Source organism: Alosa sapidissima, chromosome 12 (assembly GCF_018492685.1).
Source record: "Alosa sapidissima isolate fAloSap1 chromosome 12, fAloSap1.pri, whole genome shotgun sequence".
NCBI lineage: Eukaryota > Metazoa > Chordata > Actinopteri > Clupeiformes > Clupeidae > Alosa > Alosa sapidissima.
Window position 1 is genome coordinate 37275483 of NC_055968.1, and position 27500 is coordinate 37302982.

At 45.8% G+C, this 27500-nt stretch overlaps 2 protein-coding genes across 3 annotated transcripts in view; both read right to left on the reverse strand.

Annotated features, from left to right (window-relative positions):
* Positions 1–5424: 5424 nt before the first annotated feature.
* On the reverse strand, positions 5425–12714 carry arrdc2 (arrestin domain containing 2). 2 transcript variants are annotated; one of them, XM_042058212.1, is made up of 9 exons: positions 12612–12714; positions 12151–12409; positions 9282–9351; positions 8975–9122; positions 8782–8884; positions 8412–8668; positions 7903–8065; positions 7402–7565; positions 5425–7197 (listed from the first exon to the last, which is right to left on the reverse strand). In XM_042058212.1, exons 2-9 carry the CDS (start codon positions 12407–12409, stop codon positions 7144–7146), a joined length of 1218 nt encoding a protein of 405 aa, XP_041914146.1. In that variant the 5' UTR covers positions 12612–12714; the 3' UTR covers positions 5425–7143. The 2 variants fall into 2 exon arrangements, with proteins under 2 accessions (XP_041914146.1, XP_041914145.1); XM_042058211.1 differs by lacking the exons at positions 12151–12409; positions 12612–12714 and adding an exon at positions 9900–10368.
* A 1475-nt stretch (positions 12715–14189) lies between these two features.
* Positions 14190–27500, reverse strand: part of LOC121678579 (testis-expressed protein 45) — a 14090-nt gene continuing 779 nt past the window's right edge. The window contains exons 2-8 of the mRNA XM_042058210.1: positions 26265–26371; positions 25165–25259; positions 24904–25001; positions 23886–24004; positions 21790–21979; positions 19948–20036; positions 14190–14414 (exon numbers count right to left, since the gene is read on the reverse strand). Coding sequence (XP_041914144.1) covers positions 14274–14414; positions 19948–20036; positions 21790–21979; positions 23886–24004; positions 24904–25001; positions 25165–25259; positions 26265–26371 — 839 coding nt within the window. The 3' untranslated portion in view covers positions 14190–14273. The remainder of the gene's footprint in view (positions 14415–19947; positions 20037–21789; positions 21980–23885; positions 24005–24903; positions 25002–25164; positions 25260–26264; positions 26372–27500) is intronic.

Consider the following 27500-nt stretch of genomic DNA (forward strand, 5'->3'; position numbering starts at 1 on the left):
GAGATAACTAAGAGTTAACTTTGTTTAACATGATGTTATCTCTATTTAACATGATGTTTTGACATTGACATTGTAAACGTTCTCTAAGGGGGTGAAAAGCAGTTTGCAGTAAAGCTAACCAACGTCGCCTCTATCGCAGGAAAAAAATAGCGAGCAGCCTGATAACCAAATGAAATGCTCGGCGGGCCAGATGAAAGTGCTTGGCGGGCTGGATGCGGCCCGTGGGCCGCAGTTTGCCCACCCCTGGTCTATAGGGTGCTGTGCATTAGGTCTACAGCAGGGGTGTCCAAACTACGGCCCGCGGGCCAACTGCGGCCCGCCACGCACTTTAATCCGTAGATCTGGCCTGCCGAGCATTTATTAGTTTATCTTAGGTCTGGCCTGCCACGCACTTTTATCCGGCCCGCCGAGCATTTAATTAATTAGGTTATCATAGGCCGCTCGCTATTCCAGCATAGACAACGTTGTGATTAACTTTAGGCTACTGCAAACTGCTTTACACTCTTCTTAGAGAGTGTTTACCATGTCAATGTCAAAACAGCTTGTTACATCGAGATACATACTGTAGTATCTCCATTGCAGCAGATCTACATTTACTACATTGAATTGGGAACGTATTTGAGTGTGCACAAGAGGGAGAGACTGCGACAGGTTCTAGCTGGCTTGTTATTGTTGATAATTGATATCTCCTTTTCATAAGAAACTTTTAAAATGAAATCGCGATGGCAACAGTAGTTCCCACTACTGACCATTTATAAACTGTGAGCCATAGGCACAGCACTAGCCATAGGCTAGTGGAGCTGAAAAAAGAGTCTTAAAGTGACAGTGCACCATTTATAAATGAATTAAACAACATCAAATGAACAGTATTTCTTAAGAAATTAATTTTCTACAGCAGAATTACTTTGTCATTTAAATTATTCAAAACATTATATATATATACACATTCTTTTTTTGTTGTGTGGCCTGCCGGCCAATTTTCAAAACCCAATGTGGCCCTTGAGTCAAAAAGTTTGGACACCCCTGGTCTATAGGCTGCTGTGCATTAGATCTATAGGGTGCTGTGCATTAGGTCTATAGGGTGCTGTGCATTCAGTCTATAGGCTGCTGTGCATTAGGTCTATAGGCTGCTGTGCATTAGGGATATAGGGTGCTGTATAGGGTGCTGTGCATTAGGTCTATAGGGTGCTGTGCATTCGGTCTATAGGGTGCTGTATAGGGTGCTGTGCATTAGGTCTATAGGGTGCTGTGCATTCGGGATATAGGCTGCTGTGCATTCGGTCTATAGGGTGCTGTATAGGGTGCTGTGCATTAGGTCTATAGGGTGCTGTGCATTAGGTCTATAGGCTGCTGTATAGGGTGCTGTGCATTAGCTCTATAGTCTTAGACAGGTGCAGCAGGAGTGGAGATCTATAGCCCATAACAGAGATAACAGGAGAGATCTATAGCCCCACAGTGGGGCAGAACAAGAGGCCTATAGCCCCACAGTGGGGCAGATGAAGAGGTCTATCCCCTGACTGGAACATAAGTACAGGTTCTTCAGGTTCTCCAGGTAGGTTCTGGTGAGGTCCACAGCCTGGGTTACACAGTGGAAGCAGTAGGACTCTATACAGGCCTACCACCCCACACATATGGGCCTCTATACAGGCCTACTGTACCACCCCACATATATAGGCCTCTATACAGGCCTACCACCCCACACATATGGGCCTCTATACAGGCCTACTGTACCACATATATGGGCCTCTATACAGGCCTACCACCCCACATACCACCCCACACATATGGGCCTCTATACAGGCCTACCACCCCACATATATGGGCCTCTATACAGGCCTACCACCCCACATATATGGGCCTCTATACAGGCCTACCACCCCACATATATGGGCCTCTATACAGGCCTACCACCCCACCCTACAGAGGATGCAATCTGCTCTGCCCTCCATCCAGCCCTCACCCACCTGGAAAAAAGAGACTCATATGTGAGATTGCTGTTTATAGACTTCAGTTCTGCATTCAACACCATAATACCACAACAACTCATCTGCAAACTTGACAAACTGGGACTCAGTACCTACCTCTGCAACTGGCTACTGGACTTCCTCTGTCAGAGGCCTCAAGTAGTACGTGTTGGCAACAATACCTCAAGCAGCATCACACTGAGCACAGGGGCCCCCCAAGGCTGCGTGCTCAGTCCGCTGCTCTTCACCCTGCTGACGCATGACTGCACTGCAACCTACAGCAACAATCACATAGTGAAATTTGCTGACGACACAACTCTGGTGGGTCTCATCACCAAGGGCGACGAGACTCAATACAGGTTGGAGGTCGACCATCTGACCACGTGGTGCAGGGACAACAACCTCCTGCTGAACGTCAGCAAGACCAAAGAGATTGTTGTTGACTTCCGGAGAGGTCACACCCAACACCTGCCACTGACCATCGACGGTGCTGTGGTGGAGAGAGCGAGCAGCACCAAATTCCTGGGGGTGCACATCAGCGAAGACCTCTCCTGGACCACCAACACTGCATCACTGGCGAAGAGAGCTCAGCGTCGCCTGTACTTCCTGCGGAAACTCAGGCGAGCAAGAGCTCCACCAGCCATCATGACCACATTCTACCGAGGCACCATTGAGAGCATCCTCTCCAGCTGTATCGCTGTGTGGGGCGGAAGCTGCACTGAATACAACAGGAAAGCCCTGCAGCGCATAGTGAACACAGCTGGAAGGATTATTGGTGCTTCACTCCCCTCTCTGAAGGACATTTACACCACCCACCTCACCCGCAAGGCGACCAAAATTGTGAGTGATGCAAGTCACCCCGCTCACAATCTGTTTGATCTACTGCCCTCTGGGAAGAGGTACAGAAGCCTGCGCTCCCGCACTACCAGACTCACCAACAGCTTCATACACCAAGCTGTAAGGATGCTGAACTCTCTCCCTCCTCTCCCCCCTCCACCCTCAGCTACATAACATCCTGGACATTGGACCCACAATGGCCGCCTGCACTACTCCACTTGCACACTTGCACACTTGTACACTTTACAACTTGTTGTTGTTGTCCTGAAAACACAACACTTCTGCTGCTCTTACATAACTTGCACCACTATGCCACTTTCTTTCTTACTTAGGTCAAACAGAACTACCCAAGCCTTTTATTGGCCTGACTTTGCACTAGTATTTTTATTGACTGTCTATGCACAATTTCAACCAAATTTTGCTGCTCTTATTTTTTCATTATTATATGTGCCCTCTTATTTACTTATTTACTTACTTTTTTGTTTACTTGAATGTTATGTTTGTCTGTGGACTTAAATTGGTAAAATATGTCTTGTCTTCACCGTGGGATAGTGAGAAACGTAATTTCGATCTCTTTGTATGTCTGGAACATGTGAAGAAATTGACAATAAAGCTGACTTTGACATATATGGGCCTCTATACAGGCCTACTGTACCACATATATGGGCCTCTATACAGGCCTACTGTACCACATATATGGGCCTCTATACAGGCCTACCACCCCACATATATGGGCCTCTATACAGGCCTACTGTACCACATATATGGGCCCTTTATACAGGCCTACCACCCCACATATATGGGCCTCTATACAGGCCTACCACCCCACGTACCACCCCACATATATGGGCCTCTATACAGGCCTACCACCCCACATATATGGGCCTCTATACAGGCCTACTGTACCACATATATGGGCCCTTTATACAGGCCTACCACCCCACATATATGGGCCTCTATACAGGCCTACCACCCCACGTACCACCCCACATATATGGGCCTCTATACAGGCCTACCACCCCACATATATGGGCCTCTATACAGGCCTACTGTACCACATATATGGGCCTCTATACAGGCCTACCACCCCACACATATGGGCCTCTATACAGGCCTACCACCCCACATATATGGGCCTCTATACAGGCCTACTGTACCACATATATGGGCCCTTTATACAGGCCTACCACCCCACATATATGGGCCTCTATACAGGCCTACCACCCCACGTACCACCCCACATATATGGGCCTCTATACAGGCCTACCACCCCACATATATGGGCCTCTATACAGGCCTACTGTACCACATATATGGGCCTCTATACAGGCCTACCACCCCACACATATGGGCCTCTATACAGGCCTACCACCCCACATATATGGGCCTCTATACAGGCCTACTGTACCACATATATGGGCCCTTTATACAGGCCTACCACCCCACATATATGGGCCTCTATACAGGCCTACCACCCCACATATATGGGCCTCTATACAGGCCTACTGTACCACATATATGGGCCTCTATACAGCCCTACCACCCCACATATATGGGCCTCTATACAGGCCTACTGTACCACCCCACACATATGGGCCTCTATACAGGCCTACTGTACCACCCCACACATATGGGCCTCTATACAGGCCTACCACCCCACACATATGGGCCTCTATACAGGCCTACTGTACCACCCCACACATATGGGCCTCGTCAGCCCTCTTGCCCTCATCAGCCCTCATCAGCTCTCTGTGGGAGTTGAGTCCAGTTGAGTCCAGACCTGTTTAAGTAGCAAGGGTGTGGATGGGGAGTTGAGTCCAGACATGTTTGAGTAGCTAGGGTGTGGATGGGAAACTGAAAGTGTCAAAGTGAAAGTGAAAATCCAGCAGCACATGACTGAGTGTTCCTTCTGTACATTATTAACTGGGATGTGGTTATCATAGTCACGTACAGCCTGGTCTCACCCTGTTCCCAGGTCAGTCGGCACACACACAGCAGCGCTAAGGGAATCCCCTTACGGCTTAAGCCCAGCGCTCTCATCTGACCAGCAGCTCACCCTGAGACGAGCCTTTGATCAAACAGGCCTTTGGGGACATTCAGAAGGATGTGTTCTTATTCTGGTACCGCTTCCACAAAAACAAGTTATTTAACTGCTGTGTGTGTTGGACAGAAAGACATGTTGTACAGTTTCACACATGCTAAGAATAGCTGTGAAAAGCTAAACCGGGTGGCGCTCCTAGAGGGCTGTGTTAACGGCGGTGCCTGGTCTACCGCAACCATTACGGCTCAGTGGCTGTAGCCCATTTCTACGTGAGATGCTGAATTCCTTCGTCTCCTCAGCGAGCAGTGGAACAGCCCCAATCCCACTTCACACATGAAAGCTCCTGATGGAACATTCTGTCTCGGAACAAGCCTGCTGCTCGTCTGGAGATTCCAACTGTAGCCCCCAGAGGAAGAGCTAGCGGAAAACACTCTATATGACTGGAGGGGAGGGGGCGCAGAAATATGATCAAAGCAGAGGGTCCTCTCTGATGGACAACGGTCTAAAAAGCCAAAGTTTGAGTTTATAGCCCAACGTGCAATGTGTTGCAGCTGATAAAAATAAATAACAGACAAATAGAGATCATGTTTTGTTTTTTTATTAGAAAAGTAATAACAAAAAAATCCAAAAATAAATTTTGCAGATACAATAAGAGCATTCAGTACAAAATACATTCATTTTAAGATGAGTGCCATGCACAATTACATTGTGTCTGACCTGAACATATTCTCTCTTCACTATTTGGCAATGAGGACAGCCCATCTGGACTTCTGGAATGGTCACTGAGTATTAAAGCTTTAATGCAACATTGAGCAAAATCCCTGGGCTTGGTAAGAAACTGCTTCAGAACATCTAGAAAGGCACTTGGGTCAGAACATCTAGAGGCACTTGGGTCAGAACATCTAGAGAGGCACTTGGGTCAGAACATCTAGAGAGGCACCTGTGGGGTTGACTTGAGAGCCGAGGCCGCCCGCACTCGCTCCGCTTACGGCTACAACTGGGCTCGCCGGACACGGCAGCCATCGCAGAAGAACGAGTGCAGAACGAGCCCCATCGACCATTTTGCAATAATTACCTGGACATAGCTCTCCTTTCTGCAATAATCACCTGTCCTGGACATAGCTCTCCTTTCTGCAATAATCACCTGTCCTGGACATAGCTCTCCTTTCTGCAATAATCACCTGAATAGCTCTCCTTTCGTTGCGTTTGTAAAACACAAGCGGCTGGACAGTTTTCAAAAATCCCATTGGGCTGTTCAGCGCTCAACATTCTAATTCCCATTGGGCTGCTCAGCACTCAACATTCTAATTCCCATTGGGCTGTTCAGCGCTCAACATTCTAATTCCCATTGGGCTGCTCAGCGCTTAACATTCTAATTCCCACACGTCTAAAACCCAGAGCGCAGTCCCACGTCACCGTACACAGAGGGGGCGGGACAGGGACGCATGCTGTCATGGCAACACTCATTCAACTTTGTCAAACTCAAGCTTCCGCTACGTTTCCCTTTTGCATAAGTGTCCATTCTGCTTCTGTAAAACTTGCTAACTGGCTAGCTCTCTTGACCTTTGCCCTCCAACACCACTCAAGAGGCACGGGACCAGTCTCCTGACACAAAGTCTGAATCTCCTGGGCTTATCACATGAAGGCATTTAGAGGCGTGTAAAGGTTTTTGACATCTATAAGTTGAGATGGATAAAGGTGGGGAAGATCAGATGGCAGGCTTCAAATCACGGCTGGCTTCCACGGACATCAATGGACTAGTTGCCCGTTTACAAATGCCAGGCACCAAAGTGAGGCTTTCAATAAAAAATATACACAATCACATATGAAACCTTTTAAACATCTGTTTCCCCAACCAGTCCACCGCCCACGGCTGGACTGACTCCTACACAACACTCAAGCGTCTCAATGTGAGCACCATGGGACGGGCTGGAGTGGACACAACTGGTTCCACCCGCAGCCACTCAGGAGGACAGAAACAAACAAAAAAGGTTCTTAGTTCTTTTTTTTTCTTCTTCGTTTAGTTCTTTATGTTTTCGTTTCGATATGAGAGGATTTGTTTCCAGTCCCCCCGCGGGCCCATAGTCCAGGACTCGCCCGGTGGTGCGGTGTTCCGCGCGTGCCTCGGCAAGAGTGAGGAAATGCGTCGGCTAGGCCGCAAAGCCCCCCTGGAGCGGAGAGAAGGCTCGAGAGAAGGGGACGAATCTCTGCTTCGCTCGAGAGAAGAGAACGAATCTCTGCTTCGGTTCAATCATCATCAGAGGCATCATTGCGTCGTGATGCTCAAGTTGGTCGCTCCGCTCAGCACGTCATGCAGCGAGGTCTCATGCTGCAGGGCTGAGGGTTGGGGTCCACCTACGGGGTCAGACCAGACAGACACATTAGACACACGCATCTCCCACAGGCCCACTCTGGGGACGAATGACATTCAGTAGCGTTGACACTTCTGTTGAGTTTCTCACGCAAGCGTTGACAAGATACAAATGAAACTCGTTGAGGTGAGAGCCATCTGTTACGGGCTAAGGAGGGCGGAGGGTGGACGGAGGGCGGACGTCTCACCTCGCTGTACACAGGGGGGGGGCGGAAGCGAAACTCCTGGACGTAGGCCATGAGGGGTCTCTCGAGGAGGCCGCTGAGCTCGTCCTCCGCAGGGCTGCAGGGGGCCGGTGAGCTGTTCTGGACAGCTTCAGCATCGGTCACCACAGAGCTGTACTCTGGGGGGGCTGTGAGGTGGAGAGGGAAACACACAGTGAGGCCTCGATCCAGGACAGGAAGTGCAGCCATGACACCTGCTAGCCACTAAAGCCACTAGCACTGGCCGCATGTTCTGAAGTAGCTGATCTGAAGCTTTGATTGATCGTTCGTTATAGCTAACTTGCTAATCACATCGCAGTCCATTTCTACCTAGTACATCTGTTGAAATGGAAAGTGGTCATTTTTTACAATCCTAACTATGCCAACTCCTGTCAATTTCTGTTGTTTAACAGAGGTCTGTGTGTGTGTGTGTGTGTGTGTGTGTGTGTGTGTTGATGCAGAGGAGGAGACAGAGAAGCTACTCACGCTCGGGCTGCTCGGCGATGGCCATGCGGATCCACTCAAGGTTGACGCTGTACTGACTACTGACGCTGGATGTGCGACTGCCAAACGGATGCAGAGGGATGGTGCCCATCACCAGCGGCAGCTCCAGAAACAGCTTAGAGGTGCCTGGCACATCCACACACACCTGGCACACAGAGAGGGGGACAACCATTAGCATTACAGCTAGCAACCACAGTGTGATAGGTATCTGTGTTAAGGACATTAGCATTACAGCTAGCAACCACAGTGTGATAGGTATCTGTGTTAAGGACATTAGCATTACAGCTAGCAACCACAGTGTGATGGGTATGTGTGTTGAGGCCATGAAAGTCAGTCTGTGTAAATAAGAGAACTGTATTTAATTATTAATTCATTGAAGTATGCTATAAAAACCAGTAGGTGTTGGTTGACAGGCACGGTCTAGGTGTGAAGTGAGGGGTCTGCGAGGGGACCAGTGTGAGGAGAGAGGCCCCGCTGGACGAGAGGCTCACCTTGAGGGTGTACTCCACTTTGATGATGCGGCACTGAAGGATAGAGGGCCCGACGGGCGGGATCTTGATGGCACGGCCGTGCCAGGTCTCGCGGCGCCGGGCACCCACGGGGTCACCGCAGAGCGTAGCCACCACTGCCCGCTTCTGCTTCATGGTGCCACGTGCGATGAACGTCTGCGTCTGCGTGATGTAGGCCTTGGGCACGATGGAGCGAGACGTAGCGTTGTCAAACTCGGCAAACACGGGGATGACTTCGCCTGAGGGAGAGAGAGTGAACAGGAAGCAGTCATTACCAAAGCCGTCTGTGGTGGCGGATCAGTCAGCGCCAGTGATTGTGGTTACTGAAGTCAATTATTGTGGCATCACCTACCTGGAGTGTAGCCTTTGCGGTCGATCTTTGCTGTTACAGACACCTGTCCAAAGTTGCGGTACCACACACGTGCGTTCTTGTCTTTGGTTCCAGCTTGAGGTGCCTTAAAGAGGAGGAACATTTTTAGACTCCTGTTTGAGAACTTCTTGCTAAAGCTCTGAAATAGCATGAAAAAGATGAATTGTGAACATACCAGAAGAGTGGGCGTGTTGATGTCAATGGGCTCGATGACGGTGAACTCCTTCTTGATCTTCCTGACGGTGCACCACGGCCTGTGCAGCTTCACCTTGACCCAGTAGCGGATGCTGCCGTGCTTGCCCTCGAAGGAGGTCACCAACGTCCTGAGGTGGAGAATGGGGAGCAAGTTAGGAACCGCTCTCCACTCACAATAACGAGGGTGCCACGAAGAGAAAGCAAACGCACCAACTGTTCTTTCCCTCTCGCTTTCTCTCTCACAAACACACAAACGTTAAGTTAGGGTGATTAAAAGTGAAACTCACTCCTCAGGAAGCTGGAAACTGAATGGGAATTCGTGCTTGCCAGCAGGAAGGATAGTCAGCTCTCCATTGTCTGTGGGGGCAGACAGATAGACATTTCAATTAAGCATCACGTCGCCATAAAACTAACTCAGGTCACGGCAAAACTGGCTTTATTTCATCACAAATTGGTTGTTATGTTTCCACATTTACATGACATAATTTGACATCACGTCAGAGACAAACACCCACACAGGCTGTGCCGAAAACAAGTAGCTACCTTGTCAGACCAGTGCCTTAACTGCACAAACAACTGTACAAAGAGCAAGTTACTGTACCACCCGCAAATGAAAAGTCATTTCTAATCGCTGTATATTTCTTGTGAACGCAATTTTCATCAAATGGAAAACAAAAAGTTCAAAACAAAACAAAAAGGGAAACTATTCGAGTTCCTGATACTTATGACGCCCCAAACAAAGGATCTGGCACCTTCTCGAAAACACAACACAAATAACTTAGAACATGTTCAAACGTGGCGGAGAGGATATTCTATGAAGAAGTCGAGCTTTGTTGTTCTCATTTGACAGCACAAAGCAAAGTACCCAGTCTCAATCACCGAGCGAATGTGAGTGAATGACTAACCTGCTTGCAGAAGCAACTCTCTCCGGTTCAGGTACTCCACTTCATCGCTGTAATTTTGGGTATAAGCGGTGCTTGATCCAGCGCTTCGCGATTCTGTCCAATGCACTTTCGCAAAACCTTCTGCATGTAACTTCAATGACTCGATTTTGCTCTCTCCACCGAGCTCCAGGACAACTTTTCCCGAGACCACATCACCGCTGCTAAACACGGGTGGGGAGTCGATCTCAGGCGAGTCAAAGACGATGTCAAACTTTTTCACTTTGTCGAAAATCATCTTGTAAAATCCCAAACCACTGCTTCGAAGGACACTTCGTTATTTTCCTGACACTTGTCGACTAACGTCAAGTGTGTCGTGAGATCAGTGCTGAGTAGCCTCTTCCCTGTGAGTGCAACTAAACTGACTCTGTTAGGAGCCTGCAGTCCTTTAACATGGAGGGGGCGGGCTTTCTGCATTTATTATGTAAGGCTTGGGGCTAAGACTGGAGCTCGCTAATAAACATCTTCGCAGGGTGTGGACAGCGAACGGGGCTGAGCTTGGCCGATGATTGATGGTTGCAGGTTCTTAGACGAAAACAAGCTGACTGAGCATGCTCCGAACTCTAGGATCCTCCCTTCAAAAATTTTTGCACAACAAAATAGTTTCACACTGTACTATTGTGCACAAATATTTACATCCAGTGTTCCCCATAATTTGAATTTGCCAAGAGCTTGGAACTTTGGTAGAGTTTGAATGCACACTCAACTGAGTTTATCAACAGTAATGATCAAATGCAAGATCGCTCACTGGATAATAGCATTAAGGGGACCATTGTTCTGCCAAAATCGAAAATAAACAACTCGCCACTCAGCCTACGTAAGGGGAAAAACGATTCCCTCAGACACAACTGTCAGACTATCTGCAGCGCTGATATGCACCATCTACTTGTTGAGTGTGATACACTATAGGCTACATACGGAACGCATGGTCTATCTTTGTTGCTGATAAAAAAAACTTGTTTTCAAGAGTTTCGAGCACAGGCCAAGTTGTAGCGAAGTTGTAGCGTTGGCTGCTGCCCCCCTGCGGTTTAGTTCATATCTGAACTCGTTGCACAATTATATTTGACATGAGCATAAGTCGCCCTCTGTTGGTTACACTTGGTAATACAAACACCTGATTTTCAGGCTTGCTCGAAAAACATAATAATAGGCCTACAGCGAAATCACCAAGTAATCTGTATGGCAAAGGAACCTGCCAGTGACCCGTAGTCAGATTCGTAGCTGTGACTCGATGTTCCTGTATTGGTTTTATAAAATCAACTGAAACATATAACCAAAATCCACACATTTCCTTCCCAATATTATGACTTTTCATTCGGCCTAGGCCAGCGGTTTACACGCCAAACAACGATTCAAAGCACAATGTGTCAAACAATAACGTGATGTGTAGGCCTAAAATAATTAGAAAATTGAAAATAGGCTAACACATGTATTAAACCATCGCATGTTATTTTCAATAGTCTACGCTAGCCTACAAGTACTATGTTTTAAACACAAACACACTGAGGCCTGGATCAGATCGAGAGGGTCTCGGTTGCCTTGGGGGGTGAGAGGGGGGGTCGGACACCAGCTCACGAGCCAGCCGGCTACGTGTTGTTTCTCACGTTGCCTCAGAAACCACTGGAGCATTTTTTGAAACGCCCCATCTGAGCTTCAAGTCAATGGTCTCCAACGGCATAGTGCTCGTCTTGCAAAGGGGGGGCGTCCTCCCCACCCCCATAAACACGATTTACCATAATTCATCAGTTCAATTATTCTAAACTGCTATTTGATTACTCCTAACCAGGAAGATGATATGTCATAACCGTGTCACTGTGTAGGCCTTTGCATGCACTAACGTTTTGGTGAACCTCACTATTTGGCCCAGGCTACAGGTCTTGAAGGCTACCGAGCGTTAACCTAGAGGGCTCCTCATTGCGGTGAAATATTAACCTCCGGTCTGGTGTTTGTTTGCAGTCACGTATGTTGGCCTAGATTCCTGCTCTGTTCCTCACACGTGAAGCCAAGTGGCTCCAAGATTGATTATGTGCTAGTCTTACACCAAGGAAATTGTCAGTGCGTGCAAGTAGAGGTGACCGCAACATAAACCGGCAAGTTCTCAATCTAACGTTAGCATTAACGCCTTAAATTTCCCAAAGTGAAAAGTGTGAATTAACGTTAGACTGCATGTCAGAAGGAACTGTCAGGGCGTGCCTATGGCCTTAGACTACGTTACCTCTGATAAGATGCTGTCTCTTCCTGAAGTAGGTGAGCTTAGACGTGTAGTCGTTATAAACTGTGTTCATGCCCACACTGCGGTTCTCCAGCCAGTGGGCCGTCGCGACCCCTCTGCCGAGCACTCTCATTGATCGAACTTTAATGTCCCGATTTAGCTCCAGTACTACCTGTCCGGTAACCATCTCCCCGCTCGTGTACACGGCATCGTCTGGTCCGTCCAGCTCAAGCTGAAAGCTTTTTATGCTCTTAAACAGCATCTGAAAGGAAAAGTAACGACTCCGTTATACCCAGCGCGCTTAACGCTCTGCGAGTGACAGTAATGTTTGTCTCATGCCGACGGGCTGACAGTTATTAGCTGGATATTATGCAGCCTAGGACCTGCCCAGCAGTCAGGCAGGCCCGTGTTAACGAATACAGTTGCTGTGACTTGCAAACAAAGCAAAACAACTAGTGAAATACCTTTAGATGATGCAAGATGTAGAATCTTGAGTCTTCGCGTTCTGTGCGTAAAGTCTCAATTCACACGCGTGCAGAGTAGAATATATTTTCGGGAGTTTGGTTCACGCCTACCACAGATGGACAATCGTGTGCACCAATCAAACAACGGCATAAAGCGCTCACTACAGAGACCACGCCCACTATACCACGGTAAATAAAGAGGGTCTTCATGTGAGGTTCATTTAGTCCACCAACTCTACTACCTTATCGGCTTAACCCGAAGAAAACAGTCACGTCCATCTCACTGTAAGGAATAAAATAGCCTATTCTACAGTCAATCCTTTTGAAACAAAAACAAACACAAAACAAAAACAAACACAAAACGTCTTAAAAAGAAGTGAGTGCAATATGTGTCCAAGGTTGACATGCACATTGGACTGCTGACAAATCTTTACTCGTCCACCAAACAAACAAAACAGCCGAAACTGGGTCAGTAGGGAGAGCAGCGCATGGCTCATGGGGAGGGCATGTGTGGACAGGTGGCATCGGTGGCATACTGTAGGTGGCAAAGGTGACATACTGTAGGTGGCAAAGGTGACATACTGTAGGTGGCATAGGTGACATACTGTAGGTGGCATAGGTGGCAAAGGTGACATACTGTAGGTGGCATAGGTGACATACTGTAGGTGGCATAGGTGACATACTGTAGGTGGCATAGGTGACATACTGTAGGTGGCATAGGTGGCAAAGGTGACATACTGTAGGTGGCATAGGTGACATACTGTAGGTGGCATAGGATTTGCATAGGTCACACAGGAGTGCTGGATAGGTGAAGGTGTGTGTGCGTGCATGTATGTGTATATAAGTGTGTGTGTGTGTGCGTGCATGTATGTGTATATAAGTGTGTGTGTGTGCGTGCATGTGTATATAAGTGTGTGTGTGTGCATGTATGTGTATATAAGTGTGTGTGTGTGCGTGCATGTGTATATAAGTGTGTGTGTGTGCGTGCATGTATATATATATATGTGTGTGTGTGTGCGTGCATGTATGTGCATATAAGTGTGTGTGTGTGCGTGCATGTATGTGCATATAAGTGTGTGTGTGTGCGTGCATGTGTATGTGTATATAAGTGTGTGTCTGTACGTGCATGTATGTGTAAGTGTGTGTGTGCGTGCATGTGTATATATATATATGTGTGTGTGTGTGCGTGGCACACAAGCCAAGCCATTAACACACACGTCTGGCATGCCTGCAATGCTTGGCACCCCAGTGATCTTGCTACAGGGGATAAGAAGGGCTGTCACGTGGGAACAACAATTCCCATCTTCCCCTAAATGTCTCGTCCTCTCACCCCAGATACAGCGGATAGTGGGAGATGCAAACAGGAGACATGGGAGTGTCAGATTCACAGCTTGGCACCACAGATGCAGTCAGCAGGCCACATTAGTCTGGCCTGTTGGCTCGTCAATAGGGACTTTGGTCCTAAACCAAAGGAGCAGAGAGCAAAGCTCACCTTTCAGTAGACCCTGTGGTGACCCTGTGATGACCCCCAGTGAGAAAAGGTTCTAGAAGATTCCTAATCATTACACAGACACAAACTAAGAGCAGCAACATGTGTTTATTTGTTTTAAAGGTAACAGTGTGTGTGTGTGTGTGTGTGTGTGTGTGTGTGTGTGTGAGTTTCTACAGGGGAACGTAGCTGTGCTGGAGTCTCTGTGGGTTCATTGCTGATGTTTTTGACAGAGGAAATGATGTAAAGGCCTCGTTGTGGGTTGTGTTGAAGTGGTGCTTCTCACAGGGTGGACTGATGTGACTCTCTTTAATCTACAAACAAACAAACAAACAAATAAGCCTGAGGTGCATACTTCTGATGACACCATAGTGTTGTTTAAATTAACCAACTTCTGATGACACCAGGTAAGTGTTGTTTAATTAACCAACTTCTGATGACACCAGGGGGATATTCCATCAACCTCGCTAATGAAGGCGGCGCTTAACAGAAATAGCCTGGTTTGAACTAGCCTAGACTTTCACTTGGGGCTGAAGCCGTTCCATTAACTCGAGTTAGCAGCATCTTGGCCTCGTTTATTCAAGCAAGGTTAAAGTCAGCTTCATCTCTGCTCGTGCACGAGGTAGAACAGTAGACCAAAACAGTAGATTGACGAAAAGAGGATATATGTCGTAAAATTAAGACAATACTAGACGATTTCTGTTCGAGTTGGCAAGCGCCATCTACAGGATTTTCATCGAAAGTCATCAAATTTAACATCGAGAGAAAAAAATAGATTGCCTACAGAAATGGGGGAATAATGAAAGCATACATTTAAAACAACAATGCTAATGGTTTTGAAATCAATTGCGAGTTTGATTGGCTTCACTCTTGAACACATAGGTCTATACAGTCTATGCTTGAACAAAACGAGTGAATTAATAAATAGTATAAACTCAAAAACAACTTATGGATATGCATATGGATATTCAAAACTATCTATAGCCTAGCTTACGTTCTTAGATTAAAAGAGTTCACTCCAAATTTTTGTCTAGGTGTAGGTGGTCATAAAATTAGTATCAACATAATATTGTCTCCCATAAGTCCCAAAGTGTTTTGGAATAAAATTATCTGAAATGCAATGACTTTCAATTCAATTTATGCCTAATATTTAATCTGTGTAGCACACAGTTGATTTGACATTCATGAAAAATCGTCGACACATGAAGCAGTTTTAATTATTAGCTGGCTGCAGAATTATCCTTTGGCTTGCATCAGATAGGCTATAGCTGTAGCCCACTGGCAAAGCTGTCACTGAACAGCCTACCAAAATGTGCATGATCCTTTATCAGCAGTAGACATATGTCTTTCATCAAAGATTATAACAAAAAATTCCATTATCAAGTTGATAAACTATGGAGCCTTAATACTTCGTATGGGAAGCGAACCTGCGAACACGCAAGAATGTAATTCCTTTCCTATGCTGTCTCGCTGCACGTTACACCACCACCGAACGTAAGTGACGTAGAGTAGCAAGATTCCTAGAACCACACGCATGTGAAGTTAAAACATTTTTAATCGCATAATCTTCATACGTTCTTTGGAGCTAGTGAATGTGTAAATCCATGCTTGGTGACACTGTCGGAAAAAACATTTCTATTTTTGAAGTTGTAGGCTACAGGTGACGAAAGCACAGGTTGACGGAACCATCTTTTTGGACTCGTTTTCCGACTGATTGTTTTTTTTTGCAACACAGCTTAATTTAGAGTGAAAGATTAAGAATCACCGCACACTGATCACTATTAACTTAATATTTATTTTTGAACGAACAACGCGTTTCGCCTAGCGCTTCTCAGTGTGCGGTGATTCTTAATCTTTCACTCTTGGATTATACTTACCTGCCTCACCTGCACCTGTTCAACTGAAGGTTTGTGCACAGGGACACCTATGGACTTTGACAGCTTAATTTAACTTGAAAGTTAACCTGCTATGGAGCAGGTTAGTTCTGTGGCATAAATTCCCATAGTTACCAAGCTGGGATTCACGTTAACCTCATTAATGGAATGGAATTCTCACTAAAATTAGCGAGACTTATCGAAATAAGCCAGGTTTGGCCTTTAGCGAAGTTGATGGAATATCCCCTAGGTAAGTGTTGTTTAATTAACCAACTTCTGATGACACCAGGTAAGTGTTGTTGGCTAAGGCCCTGAGTGGTCTTATTGGCTAAGGCCCCTGAGTGGTCTGATTGGCTAAGGCCCTGAGTGGTCTGATTGGCTAAGGCTTGAGATCAGAGTCTGGTGTCAGTAGGTGGGTTTACATGGACAGTTTTTTTGTCATTCCGATTAAACGATTCCGATTGAAAGATTCATGCCATCTGTTTACATTGAGTACATTCTACTTTGATCAGGTGCTCAAGCACTTTAGAATCTTTTACATGGGGTTCGTTCTATTCCGATCAGGTGCTCTCAAGCACTTTGCCGTTGTTGCTTCATTTTTCCATGAGAAGATACAGCAGCCAATCTGATTGACCGTATACATGACTGTTTAATCAGCAGTTTTATTCTGATCAAGGTGTTTATATGTGTCATTTAAGGGTTAAGTCTAAATTAACTAAAGCTTATCTAATAACTAGGCAAAATCAATTTGCTATTGGCAAGACATTACATGTAAACACTGATGCTCCCTCAAGCTTTTACAGCTCCCAAATCTGTACAATCTAAACAGTGGACTCGATCTGCAGTAGTTGACCTAGTTTAATTGACAGTGAACTATTCAGACAGTCTCTTTCTACATAAACTGTATCAAAGTTCAGGCTCCTGGAAAAGAAAAACAATTATTTGAAGTGTCACAGTCCAGTATTTGGTCCACGGATGAGTAGGTCCCAAAATAGAAGCTGTAGGAGGTGAATGAGTGACTGACAGACTGTTGGCCAAACTAAACAGTCTTCTTGTTTCAGATGTCTGGACCTCAGATCAGCTACTAACCATATTCTAACCATTTTACTCCTGTTTTATTTTAACCATTTTAACTCCTGTTTTATTTTAACCATTTTAACTCCTGTTTCAACTGCTTGTGGTGCGGCTCCCCTGTTCTGACTGGGCGTCTACTACCACCAGCTGTTTTAACTGAGAGGGGTCTACCGCTTACCTGTTTTAACTGAGTTACCTGTTTTAACTGAGAGGGGTCTACCGCTTACCTGTTTTAACTGAGAGGGGTCTACCGCTTACCTGTTTTAACTGAGTTACCTGTTTTAACTGAGAGGGGTCTACCGCTTACCTGTTTTAACTTAGAGCAGTGTTTCTCAAACTTTTTCAGACCAAGGACCACTTAACTAATAAAAAGAAACTCACGGACCACTTAGCTAAAGATTAGACCTACTTCAACAGTATAAGCCTACAAAATAGGCCTACTCACTGAACCACCTTGCTTATTGTCTTTGCACCTTGCTTATTGTGTCAGAGGATTCATATGATTTAAACAGGCATATCTTACATAGGCAGTGTTGCAGAACTGTTTAGATTTACATACAAGTTGGTTCAATATGGCAAACAACTCATCTATATTATATTTTACCACGTCTGCCCGCAGACCACTTGGGATAGCTTGCGGACCACCAGTGGTCCCTGGACCACACTTTGAGAAACACTGACTTAGAGGGGTCTACCGCTTACCCGTTTTAACTGAGTTACCTGTATTAACTGAGAGGGGTCTACCGCTTACCTGTTTTAACTGAGTTACCTGTTTTAACTGCAGTGTTTCCTCTATGTTTATTTCAGCATGGCGGCCCCCCACGGTATCAGAATCAGGGCAGACGCACATTTGCTTTTTAAATAATCCTGCGACGTATCCTCCCCTGCTGGCTGCCGCTCACATTGCAATTTAACAATAAGTAGCCTAAACTAGTGAGAGGTTATTATGGCCCGTCCAGTTTCACTTCACATATTATATATTGTATTGATGTAGCCTATTTAAAGCATTAACTGTCTTCTCAGTGTTTCCCCATTCATTTTTATCGGTGCCACTGCTTCAGAATTAGGGGAGACGCAAAATATTGTCCGGAAGCATAGTAGGCTAAATGCCCTTCGCTGGCTGCTGAAAATTGCAGTTTATGAATAAACAGCAATGCTAATCCGAGGTACCTGTCTAGTTTTATTCCATAAATATTTTGTTTTTATAGACGTTAGTGGCATGCGCTATCAAGAGCTTCCATGTGCTACGCATGTTTGTCAATCATGGAAGAAAACTCGCACACCATTGTTTGCTGTTGAAAAATAAATAAACGAAGTGTTTAATCCATCAACCAATGTGCTACCAAGTGAGGTGACAAACGTTTCGATCCTCAGACCTTCATCAGTGCAAAGCACTGTTACCTTTACCTGTTACCTTTGCACTGATGAAGGTCTGAGGATCGAAACGCTTGGCGCGAGACCCTACCTGTCTAACCTGAACTACGCATGTTTGTCAACATCGCAAAAAGCACAACTTGGTGGAAAGGTGTAGCACAGGCCAAGGAAAACCCATTAATTTCTGAAGCTGATTGTATAAAGTATTCCCCATATCGTAGGCTATAGGCCTAGCTCGCTCGCAACAACAGCAAAAATGAAACTGAGAGGATGTCTCCACGAAGACACCGCTGTTACATTAGATGCGCACTAAATCACGAATCGACGCAGTAAAAAAGCAACGACTGCTGGTAGTAACGAAGGTAAATTTCAAAACATTTTGTATGCACTCGCAGTGATGGCCTAGTAGGCCTAATGTGAACGGCGGACTATAAAGTAAAGGAGATTTGCGCCAAATAAAGGCAGTGTTGTGGGTTGTGTTTTTACAACGTGTTGGCACATAACCTAATTTCTGTCATGAACGAAGTAAGCTAAGCGTTTCTCCATTGTCAACGTGAACTACCGGTATGTTCAAGCAGTGACATGTGGTTTAATGCATGGGTTAACGTTACGTGAGTCAAACAGAAGATGGGCCTGTCTTAGTTCCTGAATCCTGTCCCTCTCAAGTCATGTTAGGCTAAATGGTGTGATTAGCAACTAGAATTAAATAAACATCCCGCGAGTGACACCCGACCAGTTTTTTATACTAACCTTTTTTTTCCTTGGGGGGCGGGGGCGCTGCTGCCACTGTTAAAAAATCTGAAATCTAGCGGAAACACTGAACTGAGAGGGGTCTACCGCTTACCTGTTTAACTGAGTTACCTGTTTTAACTGAGAGGGTCTACCGCTTACCTGTTGGGGTCTACTATTCACCTGTTTTAACTGAGTGGGGTCTACTATTCACCTGTTTTAACTGAGAGGGGTCTACTATTCACCTGTTTAACTGAGTTACCTGTTTTAACTGAGAGGTGTCTAATATTCACCTGTTTTAACTGAGAGGGGTCTACTATTCACCTGTTTAACTGAGTTACCTGTTTTAACTGAGAGGGGTCTATTGCTTACCTGTTTTAACTGAGAGGTGTCTACTATTCACCTGTTTTAACTGAGAGGGGTCTACTATTCACCTGATTTAACTGAGAGGGGTCTACTATTCACCTGTTTTAACTGAGAGGGGTCTACTATTCACCTGTTTAACTGAGTTACCTGTTTTAACTGAGAGGTGTCTACTATTCACCTGTTTTAACTGAGAGGGGTCTACTATTCACCTGTTTTAACTGAGAGGGGTCTACCGCTTACCTGTTTTAACTGAGTTACCTGTTTTAACTGAGAGGGTCTACTATTGACCAGTTTTAACTGAGAGGGGTCTACCGCTTACCTGTTTTAACTGAGTTACCTGTTTTAACTGAGAGGGGTCTACTATTCACCTGTTTTAACTGAGAGGTGTCTACCGCTTACCTGTTTTAACTGAGTGGGGTCTATCGCTTACCTGTTTTAATTGAGAGGGGGGCAGCTCCTGCCTTTTTCCGTTTGAGGGACGGAAGTCTCTCTGCACCGTTGTGATAGCAGGTTCTGGTTCTGGGGACAAAAAAGGTCATAATAATGATCTATTAAATATTATTATACGGCTCTTCACAATGCTAGTAGAACACTCCATTGACTTGAATGGGATTTCCCAAAGTTCTAGCGGTAAATAAATTCATGTAATTACCGCTGCAAACATATAATTACCGCTGTCAATGGCAACGGGTTTTGTGCTTCTGATACGTCTTTCATATCACTACGCAAGGACTGGAACTTCATTCAAACGTGAAAGCAGACGGTTGATCAGCTGTGTTCTAAAGAATGTTTGATTCAAGTTCAGCGTGTGTTGTTGCGAACTATTTGTTTCTCAGCAAATGCCACGATGAACGGTAACAAATAGGCTAGGCTATGTAGGCTAAAGTCATATTGTGGGAAGTTTATCATTTCGTTTTGGCAAGTAGCCGTATAATAAGCGGGATAATGTATAGAACGCTGGTCATTACTGTGAAAATAAGTCCCTTCAGGGCGGAACAAGACCCCTCCGCTGCGCGTCGGGGTCCGGTTCGCCCTGTCGGGACTTATTTTCCCAGTAATGACCGGCGTTCTATACATTATCCCTTACTTAATAATGATCTATTAAATATTGAACTCTCATAATAATGATCTATTAAATATTGAATTCTCATAATAATGATCTATTAAATATTGGGGCAGCCGTGCCCTATGGTTAGCGCTTCGGACTTGTAACCGGAGGGTTGCCGGTTCGAACCCCGACCATTAGGCACGGCTGAAGTGCCCTTGAGCAAGGCACCTAACCCCTCACTGCTCCCAAGCGCCGCTGTTGTTGCAGGCAGCTCACTGCGCCGGGATTAGTGTGTGCTTCACCTCACTGTGTGTTCACTGTGTGCTGAGTGTGTCACTAATTCACGGATTGGGATAAATGCAGAGACCAAATTTCCCTCACAGGATCAAAAGAGTATTTATACTTATACTTACTTATTGAACTATGTAGCATTGGACCAGTAATCTGGTTATAGCAATAATAGAACAACCCCAAATCAGAAAAAGTTGGAATGTTGTGTAAAATGCAAATAAAAACAGAATGTGACAATCTACATGTTTTAAAAGAAGTTTGCACTGCAGAACCGTCTGACCCACCCAATTGGACAGGTCTGGACTGCAGAACCGTCTGACCCACCCAATTGGACAGGTCTGGACTGCTGAACCGCAGAACCGTCTGACCCACCCAATTGGACAGGTCTGGACCTTTCCAAGCCTTTTCAGCTCCCGGACTCTTCTTCTGTGGAGCCATATGTTTAAATATGTGCAGAATTCATTTTGCTTTGCATTTTGTTGCCTCTGTCCCAACATTTTTTGAAACGTGTTGCTGGCATGAAATTTAAAATGAGCATATATTAACCATGAAATTGCCATTTCAGCTACATTTCAACATTTCAGATGTTGTCTATGTCCTTTTTGCAACTAAATATGGGTTTACAAGATTTGCAGTTATCACATTCTGTTTCTATTTGCATTTTACACAATGTCCCAACTTTTTCTGTTTTGGGGTTGTAAATTTAGTACTTCAAATGTAAAAATCAAAGTGTGAAAACCAAGCATAGTGCCGCTTCTGGTTAGCCCAAAACGTAAGAACCAATCAGAGAGACTGATGTTTCGGTATAGACTAGATATGGCTCTGGTAGGAACCAATCAGAGAGCCTGATGTTTGGTGTAGAGAGATATGATGACTGGTGGGAGCCAATCAGAGAGCCTGATGTTTGGTGGTGGTTGGTGTGTGTGCTCATACCCAGGCCGGAGAGCACACGTCCAGAGGGGTGTGTGTGGGGCTGGGCCCGGGCCCCCTCTCGTCTCGGGTAGTCCTCTTTGGAGGAGGTTCCGTAGAACATCTGACCAAAACTGGGCCGACCAAACTGCACGTTACTCCTGGTTCTGAGGCTGGCCCCGTCTGCATGCGTGGGAACCTCGCTGTGGTTCCCCTGAGGAGCCCCCGGTAGGAGGAAAGAACACAGAACCACATTCAGCAGGAACGTTTGGGGTGAGGGGAGAGAACACAGAGCCACATTCAGCAGGAACGTTTGGGGTGAGGGGAGAGAACACAGAGCCACATTCAGCAGGAACGTTTGGGGTGAGGGGAGAGAACACAGAGCCACATTCAGCAGGAACGTTTGGGGTGAGGGGAGAGAACACAGAGTTGATGCAAGGGGGCCCATCTGAACTAAGAACTAAAACTGAGCTTTTGTCATAGTAGTATTAAAGGAGCGATTTGTAGGATTGTTACCGAACGTTCTGTAGGCTAAAATCAAAACACTGGTGAACGTTCTCGAGACTACCAGACGCGAGCCTCTTCTGGGTTGCCAGATGTAGGCTAATGAATGAATGAAACCTTTATTGCCCCAAGGGGGAATTTGTCTTGCATTTAGGAGCCATAAGTTACATAGAGCTAGACAACACTTATACAGACTCACACATTGATACATAGAATGACAAACAAATCCAAAAAACATACAATATTAAAAAAGTGTGTATGCATGCTTTAGGATGGTGTCAACTTTCTGACTTTCTGGTGGTCAATGATTTCTTAGGGCTTTGTTTAGTTCAGCTGGTGAATAACTATGTTACGTGCAACAGCATAACTGGAGGTGTGTGTGTGAGTCTGTGTGTGTGTGTGTGTGTCAGCTGGTGTATAAATATGTTACATGCAACAGCATGACTGGAGGTGTGTGTTTGTGTGAGGGTGTGTGTGTGTGTGTGTCAGCTGGTGTATAACTATGTTACGTGCAACAGCATAACCGGAGGTGTGTGTGTGTGTCTTGGGCATAGGCGCCGCTACCATGGCTCCGTTGCAGCATAACCGGAGGTGTGTGTGTGTGTGTCTTGGGCATAGGCGCCGCTACCATGGCTCCGTTGCTTGAGCACCCACGTGTGCCAGCTTACAGTCCCGGCTAAATTGACATTCATTTAAAATCAAACATCGCAGTTGATGTTAAATTCAGCATCTCTCATAATGTGATTGGCTATGTTGCTGTCAATCCCCTACTCCATATCCTAACCACTAATGAGAGCGTCTCTCGTATGAAAATTCCTGACACTTCCCACCTGAAGAATTAACGCAAGGCTTTGTCGGGTCTTCAGCCCCGAATGTTTAAAATGTATATAGCCCTGAATATCATTTTAAAAGTAGTCTGACAAAGCTTATTGTTTTGTGACACAGCTAAACACTGGTACCTCATAGAAAGTCTATAACATACATAGCCTATTAATGTGACGAGGTGGTCGCAACTCGCAAAAGTAAAGCAGATAGAAAGAACTCAAGCAAATCTAGCCTACAACACGCAGACAGCTTCATGCGCAGGGGAGAGAGAGTGTGTGTGAGTGAGTGTGTGTGTGTGTGACTGTGTGTGTGTGTGTGTGAGTGTGTGTGTGTGTGTGTGTGTGACTGTGTGTGTGTGTGTGACTGTGTGTGTGTGTGAGTGTGTGTGTGTGAGAGAGTGTGTGTGTGTGAGTGTGAGAGAGTGTGTGTGTGAGAGAGTGTGTGTGTGTGAGTGTGAGAGAGTGTGTGAGTGTGAGTGTGTGTGTGTGTGTGTGTGTGTGACTGTGTGTGTGTGTGTGTGTGAGAGAGTGTGTGAGTGTGAGAGAGTGTGTGTGTGAGAGAGTGTGTGTGTGTGTGTGTGTGACTGTGTGTGTGTGTGAGAGAGTGTGTGTGTGTGAGTGTGTGTGTGTGAGTGTGAGAAAGTGTGTGTGTGTGGACGCTGTCATTGTTAGTTTGAGTGATATTTTAAACAGTACTTTGGGCTGTTATTGTTGTTCGTTTGAGTGATATTTTAAACAGTACTTTGGGCTGTTATTGTTACAGTAATGGAGCACTGCTGACCAGCGTCTCACCTCAGAGAAGAAGAATTGGTACGTGGTGGACGCCATTCTGGCTCGGTTCCGCTCCGCGTCCACATCTCCCCTGGGCACGGAGCTGAGTGTCCGATTCAGCTTCCGGTGGAGCACATACTCTAACACACACACATGAATGGACACACACACACACACACACACACATATATACTGTACACCAGTGTTTCCCATACATTGACTAATGACTAAACCGGCCGCTACACATTAATGTTCTATGTTGTACTATTTTTATTATTATTTACGCACACAGCCTTTCCTTGCCCCGCCCCGCTCTCTCTCGTAACGAGCCCGCTACCCCTCCTCTGCATGTGCATTTAACAAAACATTAACGATTGTTGAAGGATTGTTGTTGCCACATACATGTAGATGCATTGCATAGAAGACAGTGGGCTAAATTGCTATTAAATCCGCTTAGCATCTTGAAAATGCTGCACAAATTTGTTCAAAACTGCTGCATTAAACTTAACTCTGCTAAGGTCTGTCAGTTGGCTGGTGGCTGCTTGGCGCTTTCTGTGTCTGTTGTGTGTCAGTTGGCTGGTGGCTGCTTGGCGTTTTCTGTGTCTGTTGTGTGTCAGTTGGGTGGTGGCTGCTTGGCGTTTTCTGTGTCTGTTGTGTGTCAGTTGGCTGGTGGCTGCGTGGCGTTTTCTGTGTCTGTTGTGTGTCAGTTGGCTGGTGGCTGCTTGGCGTTTTCTGTCTTTTCACCAGAAACATGTCTGGCGCAGCGCTGTGACGGCTAAAACGTCTCTTCATTTTTTTCTTCCAACACGCTTGCTTGCCGCGTCGATCCTTCCTAACCCTAACCCTGTTTCTAGCAAGCGTGTGCTTTCGGCACGGCTCGAGCCTGAGACGTGCGTGTCACGCAGGCAGTGTGCAGCTCTAACCTGCTAACATGGGAGCCCAAATAAAAACGGACACGCCACGCAACTGACACGCTCACGCCACCCACCCGGTGTGAAATAGCCCTTACCCCGCGATACGCGTCAGCTGTAGTGGCTACCTGTTTTTCCCCCGCGATACGCGTCAGCTGTAGTGGACTCCCATTGGTTTTTTCCGTCCCCAAGATTGACCTTTAGTCGCTCCATCACTCCCACCGGCCTGTTGAAAAACAAGACACCATTATGTAGGATCAACACATACACACACACACATACACACACACACAGGCAGTCAAGGAAAACCAGGCCACAGACCCCTCCTGACCCGTGTGTGTGTGTGTGTGTGTGTGTGATATGAAAGTCTACACGTGTGGTTCACATACCTCTGGGCCTCGGGGGGCCTGAAGGAGCCGGCCTGCGTAGTCTCCCTCTCCACCAGCCTCTCAGGGTCACCCATCACCAGAGACGATCGGGACTGCTGAGCACGAGGACGACAGCACACCAGACTCCAATCAGCTCCATGACAGTTAGAGTGTCTTTCAACGCACAGGTATGGCAAGCCATTTTAACATTTACCCACTAAGTTTGACTATCCGGAATTAACATTGTAGATATCAACAACGTCTTTCTGACTAGTCGCAATTACATTTTGGATAGTTGGAATTGACATTCAAGAAATCTGTAACGTAATTGTGACTAGTCAAAACGTAAGATAGAGATATCTGTAATTCAGTTTTGACTAGGTAGTTATAGCGTACCTTCTCCATCAGAGCAGGGGGAGGATGTTTGATAGTTAGCATACCTTCTCCATCAGAGCAGGGGGAGGGTGTTTGATAGTTAGCGTACCTTCTCCATCAGAGCAGGGGGAGGGTGTTTAATAGTTAGCGTAGTTAACGTACCTTCTCCATCAGAGCAGAGGGAGGGTGTTTGATAGTTAGCGTAGTTAACGTACCTTCTCCATCAGAACAGGGGGAGGGTGTTTGATAGTTAGCGTAGTTAGCGTACCTTCTCCATCAGAGTAGGGGGAGGGTGTTTGATAGTTAGCGTAGTTAACATACCTTCTCCATCAGAGCAGGGGGAGGGTGTTTGATAGTTAGCGTAGTTAGCATAGTTAACATACCTTCTCCGTCAGAGCAGGGGGAGGGTGTTTGATAGTTAGCGTAGTTAACGTACCTTCTCCATCAGAGCAGGGGGAGGGTGTTTGATAGTTAGCGTAGTTAGCATAGTTAGCGTACCTTCTCCATCAGAGCAGGGGGAGGGTGTTTGATAGTTAGCGTAGTTAGCATAGTTAGCGTACCTTCTCCATCAGAGCAGGGGGAGGGTGTTTGATAGTTAGCGTAGTTAGCATAGTTAGCGTACCTTCTCCATCAAAGCAGGGGGAGGGTGTTTGATAGTTAGCGTAGTTAGCATAGTTAGCGTACGTTCTCCATCAGAGCAGTGGGAGGGTGTTTGATAGTTAGCGTAATTAGCGTAGTTAGCGTACCTTCTCCATCAGAGCAGGGGGAGGGCACCATCTGCCCTGGAAGGCCTCCATGTGGTGGGAGCTGAAGCTCATCCTGCTTTGGTCTCCTCGGATAGTCCTCTCTCCTCCTGATCAAGATAGATAGATAGATACTTTATTGATCCCCAAGGGGAAATTAAAAATCAGCACACAGACAGCATTATTCAGCACTAATAACAATTCATTCATCTCTAGTATCAGCATGATTTAATAACCATTCATTCTCTAGTATCAGCATTATTCAGCATGATCTAATAACCATTCATTCATTTCTATTCTACAGTTTACAGAACTGTAACATAAACATGAATAAAATCATGTTAGGCCACTGAACATGAATAAGGTCATGTTAGACCACTGAACATGAATAAAGTCATGTTAGGCCGGTGATTTTTAACCACTGAACATGAATAAAGTCATGTTAGGCCGGTGATTTTTAACCACTGAACATGAATAAGGTCATGTTAGGCCACTGAACATGAATAAGGTCATGTTAGGCCAGTGATTTTTAACCACTGAACATAAATAAAGCCATGTTAGGCCACAGAACATGAATAAAGTCATGTTAGGCCACTGAACATGAATAAAGTCATGTTAGGCCGGTGATTTTTAACCACTGTTCCGTGGCACACCGGTGTGCTGTGAGAGATCATCAGGTGTGTCGTGGGAAATTGTCCAATTTCACTTAATCGTTCCAAAAACATTTGTTATTTAGTTGTTGAAAATAGTAGGCTATGCCATTGTCGAGCATCTGTGCCTGCAATGCAGGGACTTGCTAAGTAAATAAATACTCTTTCATGTCAGTGGGTGGCACTAGGTAGAGAGTGAGGTGTTTGCCCCCAACAATGTGACGGCCGCACTCACGTAGCCTATGCCACTTAATAGAACTCGACGGACAATGCTGTATCTAGCTTTCTAATATCTATGGGTGAAAAGACGTAAAACAGCGATGGATAAATAGGCCTAGCCCTACTTGAAAAGGACAAATGCAGACTCTGAACTGAACTGTAAACAAATGGAGAGATTAAATTGTCATTACTGTGTGTACTTTTGTGCTGGTGGTGTGCTGCGGGATTTTTTTAATGTAAAAAATATACCTTGGCTCAAAAAAGGTTGAAAAACACTGTGTTAGGCTACAGTTACTCTGGGTTTAGAAATGTCTATGGCTACTTAGATATGTCTATGGCTACTCTGGGTTTAGAGATGTCTATGGCTACT

What these genes read in the sequence shown, in the direction of transcription:
- arrdc2 (XM_042058211.1), bottom strand. Translation starts at nt 10,173, where the DNA reads ATGATTTTCGACAAAGTGAAAAAGTTTGACATCGTCTTTGACTCGCCT. An exon ending in TCAACACGCCCACTCTTCTG is followed by an intron (nt 8,885 to 8,974) that starts GTATGTTCACAA and finishes CTCCTCTTTAAG; the next exon opens with GCACCTCAAGCTGGAACCAA. An exon ending in CCCCCCCTGTGTACAGCGAG is followed by an intron (nt 7,198 to 7,401) that starts GTGAGACGTCCG and finishes CTGACCCCGTAG; the next exon opens with GTGGACCCCAACCCTCAGCC.